The following is a 20,053-nucleotide window of genomic DNA, read 5'->3' on the forward strand; positions in this document are numbered from 1 at the left end:
GGAAGAGGCTGCCCAGGGAGGTGGTCCTGCACTTGGGGCACAACAACCCTGTGCAGTGCTACAGGCTAGGAGAAGTCTATCTAGAAAGCTGCCTGGAGGAGAGGGACCTGCGGGTGTTGGTTGACAGCGACTGAACATGAGCCAGCAGTGGCCCAGGAGACCTCATTGCTCTCTACAACTACCTGAAAGGAGGTTATGGAGAGGAGGGTGCTGGCCTCTTCTCCCAAGTTACAGGGGACAGGACAAGAGGGAATGGCCTCAAGCTCCGCCAGGGGAGATTTAGGCTGGACATTAGGAAAAAATTCTTCACAGAAAGGGTCATTGGGCACTGGCAGATGCTGCCCAGGGAGGTGGTTGATTCACCTTCCCTGGAGGTGTTTAAGGCACAGGTGGACAAGGTGCTAAGGGGAATGGTTTAGTGTTTGATAGGAATGGTTGGACTCGATGATCCAGTGGGTCTCTCCCAACCTGGTTATTCTATGATTCTACGGTGGAGCAACCATCCCTGGGGGTGTTTAAAAGACAGGTCGATGAGGCGCTCAGGGAAATGGTTTAGGGGCAGATAGGAATGGTTGGACTCGATGGTCCAAGATGTCTTTTCTAACCTGCTGATTCTATGATTCTATATTGAAGTGAAGTGGTTGACAGGGGAGTTACCAGCCCTCGCCTCCCTGCAGCGAGGCCCCTCATGCTCACCAGTGCTCGCCGTGCTGGTGGCACACAGTGCCCAGGGCTGGGCTGCACAAAGGAAACTCTTCAAGGGATACAGCTTTTGGCCAGTGAAGGCACACGGACTTAGAGGTGCTGCCAGGCTGCACACAGGCAGCCTTCCCTGGGGCACCCAGGGATCTACAGCGCACAGGCAGCCTTCCGTGAGTGACATCCAGGGATCTACAGCACACAGGCAGCCTTCCCTGGGACACCCAGGGATCTACCAGTGCACAGGCAGCCTTCCCGGGGTGACCTAGGGATCTACAGCGCACAGGCAGCCTTCCTGGGGTGACCCAGGGATCTACAGCGCACAGGCAGCCTTCCCTGGGGCACCCAGGGATCTACAGTGCACAGGCAGCCTTCTCCAAGTTGCCCAAGGGAATCAAGAGTGCACAGGCAGCCTTCCCTGGGGGGCTCATGGAGCTAACAGCACCCAGGCAGCCTTCCCTGGGGGCTCATGGAACCACAGCACACAGGTAGCCTTTCCTGGGCCACCCAGGGAACCACAGCGCCCCAGGCACCCAGCTCGGGGACCCCCAGAGAACCACAGCACCCAGGCAGCCTTCCCTGGGGCGCCTAGGGTTTCAAGGAGTTGCTTTAATCTGTTTAGAAGTTTCTCCTGAAACTTCTTCCACAGAACTGCCTGTAGCAAGCATTCAAACAATACAACAGAAAAGGAAATCAGAAAGGTTTTTGGAAGTGTTTCTTCAGTGCTGAGGCAGATGTGTAGCAGCTCCGTCTGGTGACACGCACCTCAGCGGTTGCACATGACATTATAGGCAAAATTAGCTTATTTTCCAGGGGTTTCTAGTAAGAGTTAGAACAGAGATTAACAATTATTCTCAGTATTTTCACAGGCATGAAACAATTTTTTGTTAAAAACTGTCTAAATGTACCCGTCAATTCACATCAACTGTCTCAAGAACAATACTTTGGAAAACTTTCTAAAATTCAGATAACTTTGAGGGTTTCTTCTAGCATAGCTACTTTTTCTAAGGCTTCCATACAGAAGACGATAGTGTACTTCATCTGAGACAGATGGTCCCCAGAGGCTAAACCAGAATTAACAGCTAAGTGAAAGCACATAAATGTTAGAAACCAAAACCTGACTTCCTAGATCTAGCTCCAGAAGAATGGATGGAATTTATTGTAGGAAAATGGCTGTTGTCCATAATGCATGGGTGTGTTGTGTTTTAATTGCATCTGTAAATAGGTGGATTCTTTGCTTTCTCTCACATCAAGAGATTCTGAAATGCTTGTTTATTGCACTAGCACCCAATTATCTCCCCTTTTCCTTCACGCCTTTGCTACAGACACATACAAAATATGCAGGAACAACAAAACAAAGATTCTGGTCTTACTTTTGTTAGTGATATTCAAAGGGGAAGACTTAGACCATGTCATACTGCCATCCAAACATCACATGCCGACTCTGGATGTTTTTATGCATTGGTAAAGTGAAAACTGGTGAAGTGGAAAAAGCCCCCAAGTCAGTATTTTGCCTGGCAAACTCATGTAATGTTGACCTCATACTATCACAACTCCATAAATGATTATTCTAGTCCCAAGTAACTTTGATTTGTACTAAGAATGGAGTTCTGCCCATTTGCCTTCTGTGACCCATCATAAAACTCAGCTTTGATGCAAAAATCAAACCCGCCTTGTGCGGTTCTTTCTCTGTGCTCAACACGCCACAAAAATAGTTATTTTTGTCTCATTGTTTGCTCAATAAAGTCATGTGAAATACATTATGAAGTTTGGCAAGACGTAAGAATAGAAAGGATACCACGCAGGGATTTAATACTCCAGTTACAGGTTCTTGCCTAGTATCCTTGCAGTGGTACAAAGCTTGAGCATGAACTCTTGCTGGGGGCCTTTTCACAGGTGAAAACCTTGCATAGGGTAGAACTCACATAAGCTTGAGATTTGAGTCTGAAGGATTGAGGTATCGATAATGCCAGACTATTAGCAAGGAAATCAGGTACTAACATTTTAGACTTCTCACTGCTTCAGTATATGTAATTGAGTATTTTAATCATGTTATTACCAAAGAATTAAATACATGTTATGCCTGTTGGCTGAGGATAAGAATAAAGATATTTTTTTTCAGCTCTGTGCAGGTCGCAACTTATTTTCCCCTTCAAGAAAGCTTAATGTCTTCAATAATCTTATGTGTATATGACTCCTCCTGTTTCCTAGAGAAAAGAGCTCTTACTATAGTGTCCCACTGAGCATGAACACAGGCAAAAAAACCAGAATGTATTTTTTTATAGTCAAGTCTTCCAGCAGCTGCTGAACTCTACAATTGTCTGCCTTATGGAACAGAGCTGGTGGGCTGGGAGACAAAGGGAATGTCCCTGCTCATTCCACAATACATTATCTTAAAGAGACCCCTTTCTCAGGCTCTCGGCCAGATTACCAGTTCATTCCCCAAATTCCCCCCTGCCTTTCTTCAGGTACTTATTAAATCACTGTTCACTCTGAATATAGGAGTGTTCATATTTAGAGTATTTATTGTGGCAAAACAATTAATACGTTTTCTTTAAAAGACTTTTTTCCATGTTTAGGAACAAATGGACTCTACGTGAAGAAAGGGAAAACCGTATCTTGTTTTGGAAAGAACATTGAAGAATGGCACATGCAAAGTTTAAACAGTCTTTTAAATAGTTTTCTTTCAAAACGTTATTATTGTTCATAGGTTGTAAACAACTATGCAATCAATGAAAATATATTTAGCCTACCTTTAAAAAGAGATGTCTCCAGTATTAATCGGTAATAATAGTAAAATCATATGCAAGACGAAAAATATTAGGATCTAGCATGCTTGTCCTTTAACAAGTTCGATTCCAAAATTATATTACATATATTAATTTCAACTTTGTAAATGTTGCATAATCTCAAGTCTTTGAGTAGTCAGTGATAAAAAATGATTAAGAAACGGACAACCTTTCCATATTGTGAACGCTATTCATTTCAAATATTACTTGCTAGTAAAGTGCTGTTACAAGCAAAATGAAACTGTTAGTGTCTATCGAAAGCAGGTGACATTTTAGTAGTATTCAAATTGTATTTGTTTTGGCAAATAGTTAAAAGCTTAGACATGTTTGTTTAACCACCCAAAACTAATTCAGTATAAATAATATTAGTTTCCAATAATTCTATGCTAAAAGGCACATACTAATGTTCCAGCAGTTCATTCAAGTGAGCTTTTGCATGTAGAGGTTTAATTGTGCTTTTAAATAGTTACTGATTCAGTATGACCTTGAAAGTGACATTTGTGCATGTCTAAAATACCTTCTCACAAATGAATCTCACACTCCAAAGGTGTAATTTTGTTAAGATTATATATATCTATATAACTATGCTTGTTGATCTCTATAGATCTACATAGATATACACATATACATATATTCATACATACACACACAAAAGGGTATCTCCTGTAACAGCAGCAGAAAGTGCAGTCTATACTTTTTTGAATTGTCTTCATAAGAGAAAGTTCTCAGTACAGTTTTCAGATATGAATTGTCTTGGGATTTGTGAGATCCAAGGGATTATTTGTGATATTGCATGTGTCCCACATAGCTCTCTTTCCTTACAGGCTGCTTCAAGCTCACTTCACTTCCAGAGGAGATGATTGGCAAATTATTTTCCATGTGATACTGAATAAGATGACCCACACTATCAAATATATGGTCTTTGGTTCTCACCTAGTGGAAGAAGCAAAAGAATATATTTATGGTTAGATAGTTCTTATGGTTGGTGGGACATGAGCCTAGTGCATTAAAAGCAAAAGGCATTTAAGCTACGAGGAACACACTGCAGCAGGATCGTTAGGCTGTAGAGAGTGATTTAGACCTATCCTTTGACCTACCCTTACGCTGATATGAAAAGCAGATCACTAAGTTAAAAAGACTGCATGTAGAACTTGGCTGAAGCTGCTAAGGGAAATTAAATAACCATTCTTCTTTCTCCACAGAAGAGTGATAGTTTTCCCTAAACCCCCCCAAGGATTATTTTTCTGATTTATACTCTCCTCTGAGAGATGTCACTCAAGAATGCTCTTCGGGGCCTGAGAAGAAGCAAGGAGAACTGAAGTGACAACAAACCAGCTCTACCTTTTCTGTATCCAGAAGTGTTTTACTAATCAAATTCATTATTTAACGTTAGGGTTATTTTCCTAGCAATGTAATAACAACTCATATGACATATTAAGTGTCTGCAGTAATTATCAGCTCCTGGACTAACAACAATATTTAAGTACCTCACTTCTGTTCCCATGATATTTGGGTGCTTATAAGTTCTTGAATGTAACTTCCAAACCTACTGAAGTCACTGACTAAACTTAAATTAGCCTGGATGGAATCAGATCAGTTCCACCTCCTGGAATGCACCCATGTATTTTGACTGGAATATCTGAGCAGCCCTGAAATTTCAGTATATGAAATGTTCATACCTTGCCCTCAGGATCCACCAGGAGCAGATGCTTTGCTTGCCCTCCCTGAAGTCCACTGAGGACATACTGGCCGGGTGACGTTGTGCTCTCTCGCACCAGAAAATCTCCATCGTTGACTAAGAGGCTCTCTGCTGCTTTCCTGTTTAATTTGCCATGGTAACAATCTTCATTCCTTAGCTGCTGCTTTATTTGTGGCAGAACGCAGAGACCAGCTGTGTTGCTTGTAGTGCTCTGCTGAACAGCTTCCGGTAACTCTAAAATGAAATGAAAGGGAATGCATTGGACACTTCATGTAGAACTTCATCCTAAAAGGATGTGAGATAATATTTTTTATAGCTTATAAAAAATTCATATGTCTCAGTCTTGAAGCTGTGATCAAACTAACCTTACAGACTGTAATAATATGCACACGTGAATGCTCACAACTCTCCAGTGCATTAGGTAAAATTATCACACTATCTCCTCCCATACCTTAGATGGGAAAGCCTTGGGTCGCTAAGCAACAGGGATTGCAAAGAGGAATTTTTCTGATCCTCTGCTAGCAGTTTTGGGTTTCTATTTCTTTGGTTGTATTAAAAAGTCAAATCTTCTCTGTAAAAACAAGATTTTTGTTGGGTTTTTTTTAGCCACTTTTTTTTTTTTTTAAGATCTAGTTTTTAATTCTTCCTTAAAAAGCTCTGAAGAGATTGCCATGGATCATTCGTGGAGTCACGTTGAGTGGCTCCGGCTATGTGCAGGAATGTAAGACAACGTGGCCAACGTAGCCAGAAGGGAAGGATTACCGCATGGTGCATCTGCTGTGAAAAAATGAACAGTTACTGAATGTACTAACAAAACTGGGTGGTTTGGGATATAGCCGGTCCGACTGCAAATGATTCACAGGCAAGATTTTCTAAGGAAAATAAGAGGATACCACTTCTTCAATGGAATTGTGCAACCTAAGGCTCCTCAGGATACAGCCAGTTCCTTTTAGAGCATAATACAGCCCTGGGCTGGAAATGCCTCAATGGTCACAGTTTTCTTTTACTGTAGTTCTGTCACTTTCTTGTGTCAAGTCAACTCTGACAGAGAAAACACTCAGTGGCAAAGCATAAAAGGCAAAGCTAATGAAGTATTTTCAATAATGAGGACAATCAGCAGCAACTATACAGTTGTTTAAAAGAAATCTACAACTTTGTGTCTGTAAATCAAGACAACCTGACATACATGTAGTAGATACTACTGATCAGTTTAATTCACAAATTATTGGATGACATTCAATGGTTGCTTATGGAAGAATTTAGAAAAGATGGTCATAACGACCCCACTGTGACCTTGCACGCTACCACCTGTGAAGCAAAGGCATCTGAGGCCACTTTCACCTTAGAGTGGTTAAAATCTTCAGCATAAAGGAAAACCCTCTTCCTTGAGGTAGGTGCAGTCCCAAACTTCAATACGACCTTAAAGACTTGTTTATTATTACTTGTGGAACGCTACTGTCATCAATCAGCTACAGAAGACAAAAGGTTATTCTGCTTGCTTATCGTCCCTTCTTTTACTCTTGAATTTAAGAAGCAAAAAACTAACCACCCCGTCTTTTCTATATTCCTTATAGAGAAACCAAAACCTTTCTCCATTCACACAGATGACAAGACCCCCTCTTTCCAAAGCTTAGAAAGATATGGTATTGCAAAGGGAACCTACTGGCCTGACGCAGCGGGCTCCCGTGGATCGGTGTTGTTCCTGCACCATGGGCCGTACCGACTGTGGACTGCAGGGTCTGTGTGTTGATGTAACACGGATCATCAAAAAGATCTGTTTTGTAGGCAGGCTTCAACAACGTTGCCTCTTTTTTGGTCTTCTGCGATCTTTCACCACAATTACCTGCAATTAGTATATAGTATTCAGAGATTTCTTGCTTTCTTTTTTTCAACTCAAATTAAAATAACTGTAAAGGCCCAAATATGAACATTGTTGTTCTTACATACCCCACTAAAGTCTTTCAGAAAGAAAAGAAAAATTGGCAGACAAAGTCATTTTTCCTTAGGGCTAGAAGGCACAAGATACACTATCCAAAATGAGTTAGAATGAGGTTTTCAAAAATGTTCTGCGCTGGTTCAATTCTGCTTCGATCAATGTCAGCAGTAAACCCCCCACTGACTGAAAAGAAATAAACATATTTGACTCTGCGGAGATACAAACCATATACATTGTTTGTTGCAAAACCCTTTCCTTCCCTTCTGCACCACAAAAAAGGCTTGTGGGAAACAGAACAATTCTCTCTCTTGCTGTTCTGGTGGAGCAGGGATGATAGAGGAGGTTGGCTCTTTGTGGCTCTGCCTGGAGAGCCAAAGCCACATATGTCAGGTTAGGATCCAAGCCTAGGAAGAGGCTAACAAAATATCCCCTGCAGGGTATGAAAATAATAGCACTTCAGCTAGCCAAATAACACGCATACTTTTGCTCTTTAGCAAACGTTTTATTCATAGATAGATCTATTCATTCATTCTTTTATTTGTTCACCCGCTTCTTGTAGAAACCATTTGATTCTCCTTTCCTTAAATCAGAAATAACACAAGAAGCTGAACTATCCCCTGCCGACAGGGTAATGGATCGCTTTAGGGTGGTGCAGGTGGGAATTCAAAGAGGATCTCCCTGGGCAACAACAGAGATGAGCTGAGGAAATGTGCACAGGGCATCAGCTGTGGCAAGGGACGTCCAGAAAAGGATGGAGGCTGGCGATCTCCTGGGTTGCAGAGAGCAGGTTTTGCTGAAGATTTATCAATCCTGGTCACAAAGCCGCACAAGGCAGGGGAAGGGTAGAGTCACCCCGTGTACCAACCATCACAGGCTCCCTTGGAACAACCCTGATGCTGACAGTTCGAGTCTCGAATTTGTAGGGGGAAGGGGTATTTTCAGAGACTGGTAAGCAATAAAGTAGCTTCCTTTTTCAAAGGGTATGAAAGGGAATAAAACAACAAAGAGTATGAAAGAGAATAGAAAAAACAAAGAGCCACTGTACAGTATCATGACAAGTAAAATGAGTAAGTCTGCCGGCAGACATGAAGATAGATTAGTGGCCTTTAGAAAAGCTGTAAGGCTTTTTTGTCTGCCCTTCATCTGGGAAACTAGAAAGGACCCACTAAGAATACTTTTCACCATTGTATCTAAAACCAAAAGGCAGCTCTTCCAGGCAGTTTGCCTCAGTTAATTCTGCATATGCATGAGAAGGAAAGCAGAGCACATACCCGCAGATTTGTTCTCTTCTGGGCAATTTTCATATATACTTATGAAAGTCGAGCTGCCTGCCTGCAGAACAATTGTAAAAACAGTCACATAAAACAGTCCCTTAGAAACATCAGGTAATCATACAACATCCATGCTCCAGTTAGTTAGGATAAAGATAACTAAATGTATCTTCTTCACCAAAAAATGCCCATCTCCTCAAATATAATTTCATGCTGGCACTCTTCTTTCTACAGGGCATCACAAATTCCCAGAGAGACTGTTAACTGCCCAGTTACTTAGCTAGGATTCAGTATGCACAGAATAACTCCTAAGTAATAATGTTAAAATTTTTCTTTTGATGTTCCTTGCAATAAAAACAAGGAAAAATAACTACAGACATCATGGTGTGAAACAGTCACCAAGTTGCCCTGGTGGAAATAAAGCCTTTGCATTTACTTGTTGCAGGGTAAATCCTTGCAACAACTCCTAAGAGCTTTGAATGTAAACTTGGGATATACTCAAACACCTTTTCAGAGTAATGCTGGGAAGGCAGAGTCCACCGGCCCACAGCTGAGATGTGGAGTATGGTTGAAATTACCCAAGCAAAAAAAAATGGATGGAGCAGTAGCACAGGAACGCACAGGAACCTGGGATCAGCAACTTTTTAGCCAGCATCAACTGGATTCCAGTGGCGCGTGCGAGTGCACTCCCTCTGAGCCAAGCGGTGGTACCTGCTTCCCCAAGTGAGGAAATGCTGGTGCTTCCAAGAACTCACACAGCAGACTTTGAAGTCTGGGCAGCGAGTCTGAACTCACTGGTTTTACTCCCTGAGTGGTTTTTATTCCCCATTATCCCAGAGAAGAGCCGCAGATACATGCATGTTTTGCTGCTGTGGCCGATTTAACAGAGACTCTCGGAACTCTCCAAGGGTAATTAATGTTGCATATACATTGCAATCACTTAATGTTGTATGTATAGGTTGTAGAGCTTAATGGACAGGATGAAATATTTATCAGATCACAGAATCAGGAGCCAGGAGGTCCCAGATTTTGCAAATGTTCTCTCAGACAAGTCATTTAAAGCTGTATCTATTTCCTTCTCACAGCTAATGATTGAACGAGGGAATATTACTTGGTCTCCTAAAAGTACTCTAAGGACAAACCAGTTAATATTCAGAAAGTGCTTTGGGATTCAATTATGTACTAAGCATCATTAAATCTAGCCTAAAAAAAACCCTTTCCCAGGATAATCAGGGCCTGGCTGTGATGTTAATGCCGTACTTTACATCACAGAAACACTATTATTCATTCACATAATAGGCAGTGGATAGTTATCCCAGAAGATGATGTACTTACTGAGCAATACTGCTTTTTGCACTGTAAAAGACAGTTCGTTCTTTGGTCTGTTTGCACTTTCATTCGCATGTCTAACACTCCACCAGTGGGAGGCTCTTTCCCTGGAATTTCATTGTAATATTCATGATCCTCCCTCTCCTGTGAATTCCCAGCTGATCCATTAGTGTTTGCTGCCTCACTGAAAAAATATGGAGAGAAAAAAAAAAAAAAAAGCAACTGATGTAATCAACTGCTTTCTAGTGTAGGAAAACATCCCCAGTGTTTGCACTTCGCACAGTACGCACAGTACACAGATTAGCCATACGGAGGCTGTAAAGGGCTTTGAGTCTGAACTTTCAGAGCTGTTTCTTTTTCTAGTTACTTCTTCCCGAATTACAAATGGAGTCATCACTGGCATTTTCTTAGTACCAGGCAGCCCAGATCCCTTATCTTTGCCTTGAAAATGTAAGAGCCACCTACTGAAGCTTTAAGAAAATAATCTCAATGCACTGATCGTTAAGGCGTCCCAAATATATACCATAAAACCAATTCCTCTGGCTTCTTGTGTCAACTGTATAAATCTAGGGATTGCTAGGAGAGACACTTACAAGAGAAAAGTAAAACCTTATGGCGACTGTTTTAGAAAATCAAATATTGCCACAAAAAAAAAATATAGTTTTCCTGAGTGGAATGTACCATGATTTTAATAACTATAATCCATGTAACTGTTCTGTTTCAGCTTGTATAGAAGAGAGTGACACAAGGGAGAATGCCCAGTGTTTTCCTTGAGCTAAACCAGAATGATGATAGTTTAAATGTCCATCTGATACGCTGCAAAACAACTAGGTGCTTCCTGTGCTGTCTCCGGTCCCAAAGTAAAAAGCTCATCTGAAATCTTACTTCTCTGTTTAACAAGAATATAATTGAATAAAAGACCTCGAGCAGGAAAGAGATAAAGTTCAAGTAGTTGATTATGTGATATGCAGTGCAAGTATTTGATTATATGATTCATAGTTGTTTGGAAGCGGGTGACTCATTCACACAGCAATATCCGACTTCTCTGCCCGGGGACCATTCTCTGAGGCCGACTGTGGGTTAGGCTCAAGGAGGGAATCCAATTAGCCTCTTACATCTCTCTTTGCTCCAATGTACTTGTGGTACAACCTAGCAGAGTTTCATAGGAAAGCCTCTTCCTCTGTTTATTGCCCCCAGGGAAAACAGACCAGTATTAGCAGTGCAATAGCTTGAAGCACTATATATATACGACGACATAAATATAAACTGGAGCTGGGGCTGCAGTTCAGCAATAAAACTTGTTCTATTGCATCGCGTCACGTGCTGTACCAGCGACGCTGCCCGGACAGCGACTCCCGGTGCTCAGGATGCAGCTAAGTGACATTACAGCTTTAACTACTCATGGGAGGTAGCAAATGATCAAATTTGACATTATGGTAAAGAAAAGACTGAGAAAAATAGGCACGGCTAACCTGTGAGGAGAGCCATAAATTAGAGCAAGAATTGTGTTTTCAGGGCAATGGGAAAAGGGTAGCTGAAATGCAGAATTGTGGCTCGAAAATCAGTCTAGGCCCTGTATTTTAAGCAACGTGCAGGATGTGAGCAGAACAGCAGGAAGGTGAATTACAAGTGTTTTTTTCCCATCACAGACTTTCCACAACTGCAGCGAGCTTCAGCTTGGCATGGGTCAGGGCAGAGCTCAGTGTGTGTCTGTGCCGGATTTATAGAGCACAACTCACTTGAGCCAAATAATTTGAACATTCGTTCGACTTCCTTGCATCATTTAAGATGAGGCTGTATTAGCAAAGGAGCGATTCTATGGTGTTACGGTTGTACAAGTGTCACTGAAATCAGTGGAGTCTATCGGAATAAGCTAATTCTTGTTTATTATACTCTGTACATTCAGCATGTACTACATTTAGCCTATGTCCAGAAAGCATATCAAAAGCATCTTATTTATGGATCGGTCTTCAGAGTATATTGTTTTCCGGAAAAGTACTAAGGAGAACAAAACTGCCAGCTAGGTGGCTAAGAATGTACTGACCTTTCATTAGACGTAACCAGGCTGGCTGGGTTCTTCAGGTACTGTTTGAACCGGAGCTCAAATGCCTGCCCTATGGTGTTTATCACCTCCTGCGCCATCCCATTGGGGCATTCCAGTATGTGGCATGCTGCAAAGAGACACTTGGTTTTAATTAAGTAAATGCACTTTCTACCAGAAAACAATGCCACAAGCTCTATTGCTTACAGCAGAAAAGCTAGGCATGAAATTATGTATCTCCATAGATTTAGGACATTATAGAGACTGAGATTTTTGACATGTTAAAGAAATTGCCCTAGGTGTTTTTTAATCATAGAATCAGCTTTAGACCTGCAGATTCTCACTTGTTTGCTCAAAGAATACGACGTTTAAAGCCACAGGCTGCATCCCATCACCCATATCCATACAAGGGAGTCAGAAATTGTACAGAATATTCAGCTGCTCAGTGGCTTTCTTATTTTAAAAATCAATTACTTGGTACGGATAAAGCAATCATATAAATATGAATACAACCTCAAAATTGTTTCCATACCTCTCTGATTAACAGGATCTTTCGCTACATATGCAACATAGTCCATTGTATCCTGCAGGAAAGAAGATGACAAATGTCATTACAAACAACCCTACCACCACAACAAAGCAGCTGAAAGAGACATATTTTTAGCATTTAAAATCATACTTCTTTCAGAGAAAACAACCAGAGGTGCTAGCAAAGTGGGCTAAGGGAAAGACTGGTGATGCACTGGCAGCTGTCGACACAGTAATTGCACTGGAACCTTTTTCTTGTAACAAATGCACTAGAACATTTGGCGTTCTTGGGTTTTCATTAAAACGTGTTTTCAATTCCAAACTCTGCAACAGGAGTAGAAGCACAACTGGTGCCTCGTCAGCAGGCATCGCTGTGCTCTTCTGCTGCTCCCACAGAGCTCAAAACCTCCCCTGTGTAATGCACTAAGGCTACGAGACTGCCAGTCACAGCTTTTAGCTGGACAGCCCTTATCGATATTAGCAGAAGATAAAACAGTGCTAATATACTGCAAAGGACAAGCTAGAATCTTCCAAATTTGTAGCATGAAGATTGAGTTTCAAAGGCATCTTAGAGAAAAGCTGATCTTTAAAATATTGCATAATACAATAGGTATCTGACCTCAGTTGCTGGTGCCTGATTTTAGTCTGGCTACGATCAGGTTAAATCACTCTGGATCTCAAGGCTGCTGCTGACATCAGACAACCTCAGTATAATCAGCTGTCTGTTTCAGATTCTCTTTCCAGCCAACAGTGAAATAATCCTTTTTTTTAGGGAAACTGAAAAGGGAACTGGAATAGAAAAATTAACATTTCTAGTCATACTGCAAAAGCAAAGAGTCGCTTGATAATTCAGTGTTATAGCAAAAATGGTGAGGTAATGAATAACATTCTTTTAATTATTAAAGATGCATTTTGTTATTTTGGATCTTTAAGGCAGGATGGGGAAAATGCAATTCGCAGCTTAAAGGCGTATGGCTCTCTTGGGGGAAGATGCAATCAGCTGGCAGGAAACAAGCCCCCCTTTTGCAATATGCACAAGAACAACCATTTAATAATTCACAATGAATGACATGAGAGGCAGGTCTTAGGGCCAGCAGAACTTGTCCTAGATAATTTTTTTTTAAATCTCCTAAGTTAACAACATTAAAACAAAGCAAGCTAAACATTTCTTATGCATTTGTGAACTTGATTTCCTTCCTTTTCCTTTCAGTTTTTTTTTAAAGTTCATAAATATTTTAGGACACGCTTTTAAAATAGATCTAGAGAGCAACTAGAAACTGAAGTAACTGGAGCAGTACCTGCTATTTTTAAATCTTTGTAATGTTTATGTACATCCATGGATGACTTCGCTTTAAAATAAAGCCAGAATAGGTTTTATCCTCAGGCAGAATATTGCTACTCCTTTACAGCACAGAGCAACACTGAACTGCGCTTAGACCTTGAACGTGGGAGCAAGTGGAGAGACAAGTCCTGTGGAAACCATCACCCATTTCAGATGTAAAGGGAATTTTGGAAAAAATTACCTGAACAAGCTGCCAAAACTGCCCGTTATGGGAAGTGCCAGTAGCTTTATAGTTACCACTGCTAAGCAAGCTCCATTTTACATATTCTCCCAGTAAGAAAAGTGTCACCAGCTGCATCACCAAGGCAGCTTCCTGCAGTACATCCGTGCGCAGGCACATCTCCTGGTGGCCCTGCCATTAAGCACTGACCAGACCCAGCCCTGTGTAGCCTGTGAGATCTGATGGGATTATTTTACAAGACTAATGCAGAACAATAACATCAAAACCCAAACTAATAAAGGTAAACAAGCCTTAGAGAATTACTCATCCAACTCGCTGAGCAGAGGTCTGGAACCACGTTTTTCCAGGCTGGAAATGTTACGTTATGACAAACCAGACAGCCAGCATCTAGGACACGGTATGTGCTTCAAAACAAGGCAGCTTGAGCACATATTTAAATTGTTTAACTATCAAGAAAACTGGGATTTGGAAATGAAGCATGGTGTTGGAGTGTGAAATTCAGAATGCTGGCAGGGCTGGACTTGCTTAGATTTGAAGAGGAAATAGGGCACATTTATGAATGACAATTACAATCATTGCAATAAAGAATTTGAAAGAGAATCCAAAACCTCTTGCTTGAAAACATTCATGACTCCATGACTATGATACTAGAAGAAAACAACATATCTGCAGGAAGAAGGTGGTTATGCCACATCTGCCTCGTAGGAACTGTTTGACTCAAAACTGGTCTAAAATTGAGAGGTGCCAGGGCTGACCACTTCAGTCACCGGTATTGGATTCCAGGGACCACAGAACCAATGCAGTTCCTATATTTGTGTGTTCTTATTTCCAGTTACCAAATCTGAGGGCTTTTGAATGAACTGAGACTCACTGATGGGCAACAAGAAAGTTAACTCTATTCCATGTCTCCTTCCCAGTCTCAGTCCCTCAGTTTTCTTATATTACTGGTAATGATCCAGAAGAGCGGCGCACTCTGTGATTGTGGATAGGAAGGGATGAAGCAAAGTGTTTGCAGGTATTTTTATTCTCATAATAATTTCATTATACCTGCGGAAGTACATCTTATAAATCAATACTTACTGGGTCACCTCCAGAAGCAAATGAGATGGACTGCATGTGATGGTTGGCAATAATCTGAAAAGCATGACAAAGTAGTTAAACATGCTCATGGGCCACACATTTAGAAAACAGCAGGGCATATATCTTCATAGCGCAAGCAATTAAGTTCTGGACAGCCCACTCCATTAATACATGCAGATATCATTTGCGAAGGAAGGAGATAAAAGTAGGAACATTTTTGAGACTATCCATTCATGTTCGGTAATGTCTAGATCCCTGAGTAATCTTCCTCAAAGGGTTTTCAGAATGAATTCAACCGCCAGCTTCTAACCTGGCCTGTATGAAGCTAAAGGAGACTTTGAAAGGGGAAGAACTGGAGATAACGGATACGCTTACGAAGTCTTGAGATATTTATTCATTTTAAAATTACCAACGATTTTATTAAAATATTTGGTGTATATAATGGTGGTGGTTTTACAAACAGGCCCCACGGATACTCTCATCATATTCCCTCTCACCACTAGCACTGAACCTTAGGAATTACCTGGTAGAAATTCCACTAGCCAGATCAAGCATCAACTTTTCTCATTTCCAAACACTACCTCATCTCTGGAGATAAACTGTTCTTTATTACAAAAATCACGTTAAAAGGATCATACAGGTATGAACACAGTGAAAGGTGGTGGCCGCGCAAGAAGAGAATAAATATGATTTTCCATTTGCAAAGGTCTAGCAATAAAAGATGTAGAAAAAAATTCAAGATAGTGCCCTGCACACCCATGGGTGCGGTTGCTGGGCACATCAATGCATTTGGAAGCAGGTCTTTCCAGACAGTTTTGAGTCCTGTTACAACCAGGAACAGGTTCAAAGGACCATAGTCCAGCTGCCAGCCTGCTGGAGGGAAGCCCTTTGCTGCTGTACCTGAGAGGAAAGGAAACCTAGTGCCATAAACCCTCACTCCTCCTATCACAGAGGTTCTAGGGACAGGAGACCTCTGTGCAGGCAAAGCCCTAAGAGCTGCTTGAGGCATCAGCTCAGTGCAGTAACTCCTCAGAGCCAGTAAGCCAAAATTACCTCCCTGATGTTCTCCAGCTCCAGCTGGAGCAAAACCTGCTGCTTGCCCTGGGAGGGATCACGCTGATGAAGGAATTAGTGAGGAAGAGTTTTGTGCTGCCTGCCACCTGCCAAGAAGGGAGCACACCCCAGTTCCAGGGCTCCCACGAACACGTCTCGATGGAGCCCAGAGGCTTTGTATATCATAACTGATTATGCACATAGATTTCCCAGCTGTAAGATAACTTTGAATGATGCCAAAGCCAAGCTCTGACTCATTATTTATATCAATTTTTTTCCCTTAGGACTTGTCAAAAACTCCAGTCAAGACTAGTGCTTTGTTTATGAGGCACCATACAGGCAGACACACACACACAGAGAAACAGTTTGCCAAGTGCTTAAGGAACCCTCCCCATGAACGACACCATCAGAACCAAGAAGGGCATGCACTGCACGTCCAGTTCCTCCAAAATGCTTCTCCTTCTTAAATTCAGAGGCATCGTATAATTCAGCTTTACCATGCATGCACAAGAAGCTGAAGGGTGCTGCTTTCCCTTTGAAGCCCCCAGCCTTTCTTTCAGAAGCCACAAAAGGAGGAGAATACAGTAGCACGGAGAAAAGGACAACGATTTACATGTATCCTACCTGCTGCGTGTCAACATTAATTAAAGTGAGGCTGCTTGTTGAAACGGTCAACGTTATTTTCATGCCAGAAAACTGAAGGTTACTTTTGCCAAGTACAGAAGACAGAAACTTCACTGGAGGCTTAGAACAAAGAAACAAAAGAAAGAGGCTGTCGGTTGAGTCTGTCAGGGGCAGAAACATACCAAAGTCAAGTAAATTTTACAATATCTTATTAAGAATTTCAGTGGAGCAAGGATAGTGGCTTGGTCAAATGCAAAGAGATCATCTCACAAGTATCAGCTTTGAATATAATACTTGTATGCATGGGTTTTATGGCAATTATGGGGAAAAGGTTTTAAATAAAAAAAATTCCAGTGAGCTAAATGTTATAGCTTAGTAATTGAGTATGTGTAATTTTCCTGTTGAACTCGTTACCTGGGGATGAAGCATTTCTTAGTAAATCAAGACATTCTCTCCTGCTTTCATTTTTCAAGACCAAGTTCATTCCTCCTGATCACCACAGTTACAGAAAGGAATCAGTAACTTCCACTGGACACACCCAGCAGCAGCCACTGACATTGTCCCTCACTCTGTCCCAGTTATTTAGTAAGTGATCAGCCCACTAAACTGCCATTTTAGTTGTGTTTCATTTTTTATATATATAAACAACATCCCTTGACCCCTTTTGCAATCAAAACCAAAAACAACCTCTGACATTTTACCAGCCAGAACCTAAAAATTCTAAAGCACCAACCACTGCAAAGGCTGATAGGAGCAGGAACTCTGGGCAAAGCATTCATCCTGAAAAAAATAAGGTATCTCACAGCACTGGCCCCAAACCAAGCAGGCTAAACACCCTGCTATGAGCACTTTCAAGTTAGACCGAGTTCAGATGGATTAACGTGCACTAACCCCAGCATGGACTGAAGCCTGTTAAGGAGTCATGTCTCCAGCTTATGAAAAGCTGCTATGGAAAATCAATCATTCAGCTAAATCAGTATTTACCTTTCGCTTTTTTATAGCTCCATTTGTACCCGATACAGCTTCACACAGTCTGCTTATTGCTTCCCTGAAAATAGAGAAACACAGCACAAAGCGTCGGATCATTTCACATGCATCACCTGTAACAGGGCCAGTAACCCTGCAATTTATTGCATCATCCCACTTATGAACACCTAAATCTTCTGGAAGGTCTTTCACAGTTGTTTTTCTTTCTTCTTTCCTCCACTGTTTAAAAAAAAACAACACCCTTTTTAACAAAATACAGTGATTCAGCAGCCTGGTTTGGGTTGATTCTCTCTCTTCATAAAACACATTCATTTCACCTAATGAAAATCAACTAACCCCCCCGAAACTCAAACAATCTAATGCCTTCAAATCTTTTTTCTCAGTAACGTTGACAGGTAAGAAGCCTTCCCTGCCTTAATCCCTCTTGTTCCGAGCAGCAGGAGGGGCGTGCTGAGCGAGCCCAGCTGGGTGCCTCGATTGCCTTCCTGGTGTTTGGGGCTTCTCTGTTTTTTAAAAAAAATAGTGAGGAAAAAGAAAAAAAGGAGGTGCAACCAGCTTCTCCAGTTCAAATCTGAGTTCTCAGTTCATATCTTCCCATCTCTGGCAGGTATTTCCCAAACTAGACGTCCTTTCCCAGCCACCCACTATTCCTTATGGGTGTCTCCCAGTTAGAGGAGCAGAAAGGTGAGGTATAATGCAATTTATTAGTCTATACCAAAGACAGCTAAATTATTATTACATAGTGGCGCCCTGTGCCTGTTTTCCACACTTGAGCAAGACATTCCAATGTACGCTCAGGCAGGTGCCTGGTTTAGACACAGAGTGAAGTCAATAAAAAAACAGTGACTTATTGGGCTGGGATGTGCTTAGCAGGTTTGCTTAATCTTGCCTGGACATCCCGGACTGGCTTCGGTTCCCCCACTGGGTGATTCCATTTTGAGGCTGTAATCTCAGCCTTTCTCTCATGGCCGAGTCCAGACTTCTGGGTTTTCAAAGGTTGGGATTTTGTTTTGATTTTTAATGGGAAGGGAACGAGTTGGTTTAATTATTTGTTTACATTATTGGATTATTATCCAAAGAGCTAATTAGGAAATGAGGTCGTTAGGTAGTCTGTTTTCAGATCCTGGCACATGCGTGGGAGGAACACACCACTGGGCTTCATTTCCTGAGAAAGTTTTGGTTTAGAAAGGCTAAGAAATATCAGGACATCACACAACAGTGAGAGGCTCCAGCCAGATAAGTCCCATGAAGCAGAGGTGCCCTGGTAAGGAGCGTGGTCCTCCCAGGACCCTGCATCGTGCCCGAGGAGCTGATCGAACTGAAGGTAACACCAGCACAGCGCCCGTGAACCACAGCATCCCTGCTGCCTCCTGCTCAGTGCCCCACGAACACTGCTACGTACTTAAAGCACTGAAGATGAGTGATGCTACATCAAGAATTCCTGTGAGAGAACATCCTGAGAAATTAAACCTGGAGACCATCAAATGAATGGAGGCCTCACCCACGGCAAAATAATAGAAATGTAATTAATATGTTCTGAGTGAAAATAGCTAGGAAGAAGAGGAGCCTCATTGTGGGCCATGCAATATAGACCAGGAACACAGCCTTTCAAACACTGCCTTTATTTTAGCGTTTTAAAGAAAAGCACTGCCCTTTCCACAGCTGAGAATATGCTTTTGAAGCAGATTCCTGATATCCTTCTTGTTTAGCTTCTTTTTTATTTAGGTGTTACCAGTAGAAAAGCCAAAACTTATATGGGAAAGGCATCCTGCAGGATGATTTTGCAGATTCCAATTATTAGCTTGGAAAATGACAGCTTATCTTCTCATTCAATATTAAAGAAAATGAAAATCAGAGCCAGGACATGAAGGCTACCTGGAGCCTTCAAGTCTAGCTCTACCTAGGAAGAAAACCAGATACAGAACAAATTGGAAAAACAGGGAAGTCGTCTCTTTGGGTGATAAATGAGTTCTCACACTCTTCAGGCAAGCCATGTGGAAGTCTCTGCTTTCAGATCTTTGGTCACGCAATCAATCAGCTTGTTCCTGGACGAATGTGCAACCTCAAAGGTTCCAGCATTTGCTTGTCCATCTGAGATCTTCCAAATCTGAGGCAGCAGCAGCAAATGTGGCCTTGTTATTCCAGTCATGTCGCTGTTTTTTGCTTTCTCCTTCCTTGTCATTCATCCCAAAGCAAAATACTTTGTGGGTTGTTTTGTTTGTTTGTTTGTTTTTCTTCTAAATCACCCTGAATGAGAGTAACTCCACCTGCGTGCGCTGCAACAGCTCTTCTCAAGCCTCAGAGCCACAGAATGAAGTCGGGAGAGCTGTGAAGAATTTCAATTGTTCTTGTAGTTCAAGGCAAAGAAAATCTTGCTCCTCAACTGCTGAGGCATCTTCTGCCATTTGAAGCGCACTGTCTGGGGGCCTGCAGTGCCCACACGATTACATAAAACGGCCATTGTTTCATTGACACAGATTTCACTTTCTGTAGT

At 41.8% G+C, this 20,053-nt stretch overlaps 1 protein-coding gene across 1 annotated transcript in view; it reads right to left on the reverse strand.

The window, feature by feature from the left end:
* Positions 1–2,194: 2,194 nt before the first annotated feature.
* SHC4 (SHC adaptor protein 4) overlaps positions 2,195–20,053 on the reverse strand; it is a 28,617-nt gene continuing 10,758 nt past the window's right edge. Inside the window, exons 3-12 of the mRNA XM_069866795.1 lie at positions 17,557–17,620; positions 16,573–16,692; positions 14,896–14,949; positions 12,297–12,348; positions 11,768–11,894; positions 9,730–9,907; positions 8,395–8,455; positions 6,851–7,030; positions 5,168–5,421; positions 2,195–4,421 (exon numbers count right to left, since the gene is read on the reverse strand). Of these exons, the coding sequence (XP_069722896.1) occupies positions 4,266–4,421; positions 5,168–5,421; positions 6,851–7,030; positions 8,395–8,455; positions 9,730–9,907; positions 11,768–11,894; positions 12,297–12,348; positions 14,896–14,949; positions 16,573–16,692; positions 17,557–17,620 (1,246 nt within the window). The 3' untranslated portion in view covers positions 2,195–4,265. The remainder of the gene's footprint in view (positions 4,422–5,167; positions 5,422–6,850; positions 7,031–8,394; positions 8,456–9,729; positions 9,908–11,767; positions 11,895–12,296; positions 12,349–14,895; positions 14,950–16,572; positions 16,693–17,556; positions 17,621–20,053) is intronic.

Source organism: Phaenicophaeus curvirostris, chromosome 12, assembly GCF_032191515.1.
Source record: "Phaenicophaeus curvirostris isolate KB17595 chromosome 12, BPBGC_Pcur_1.0, whole genome shotgun sequence".
NCBI lineage: Eukaryota > Metazoa > Chordata > Aves > Cuculiformes > Cuculidae > Phaenicophaeus > Phaenicophaeus curvirostris.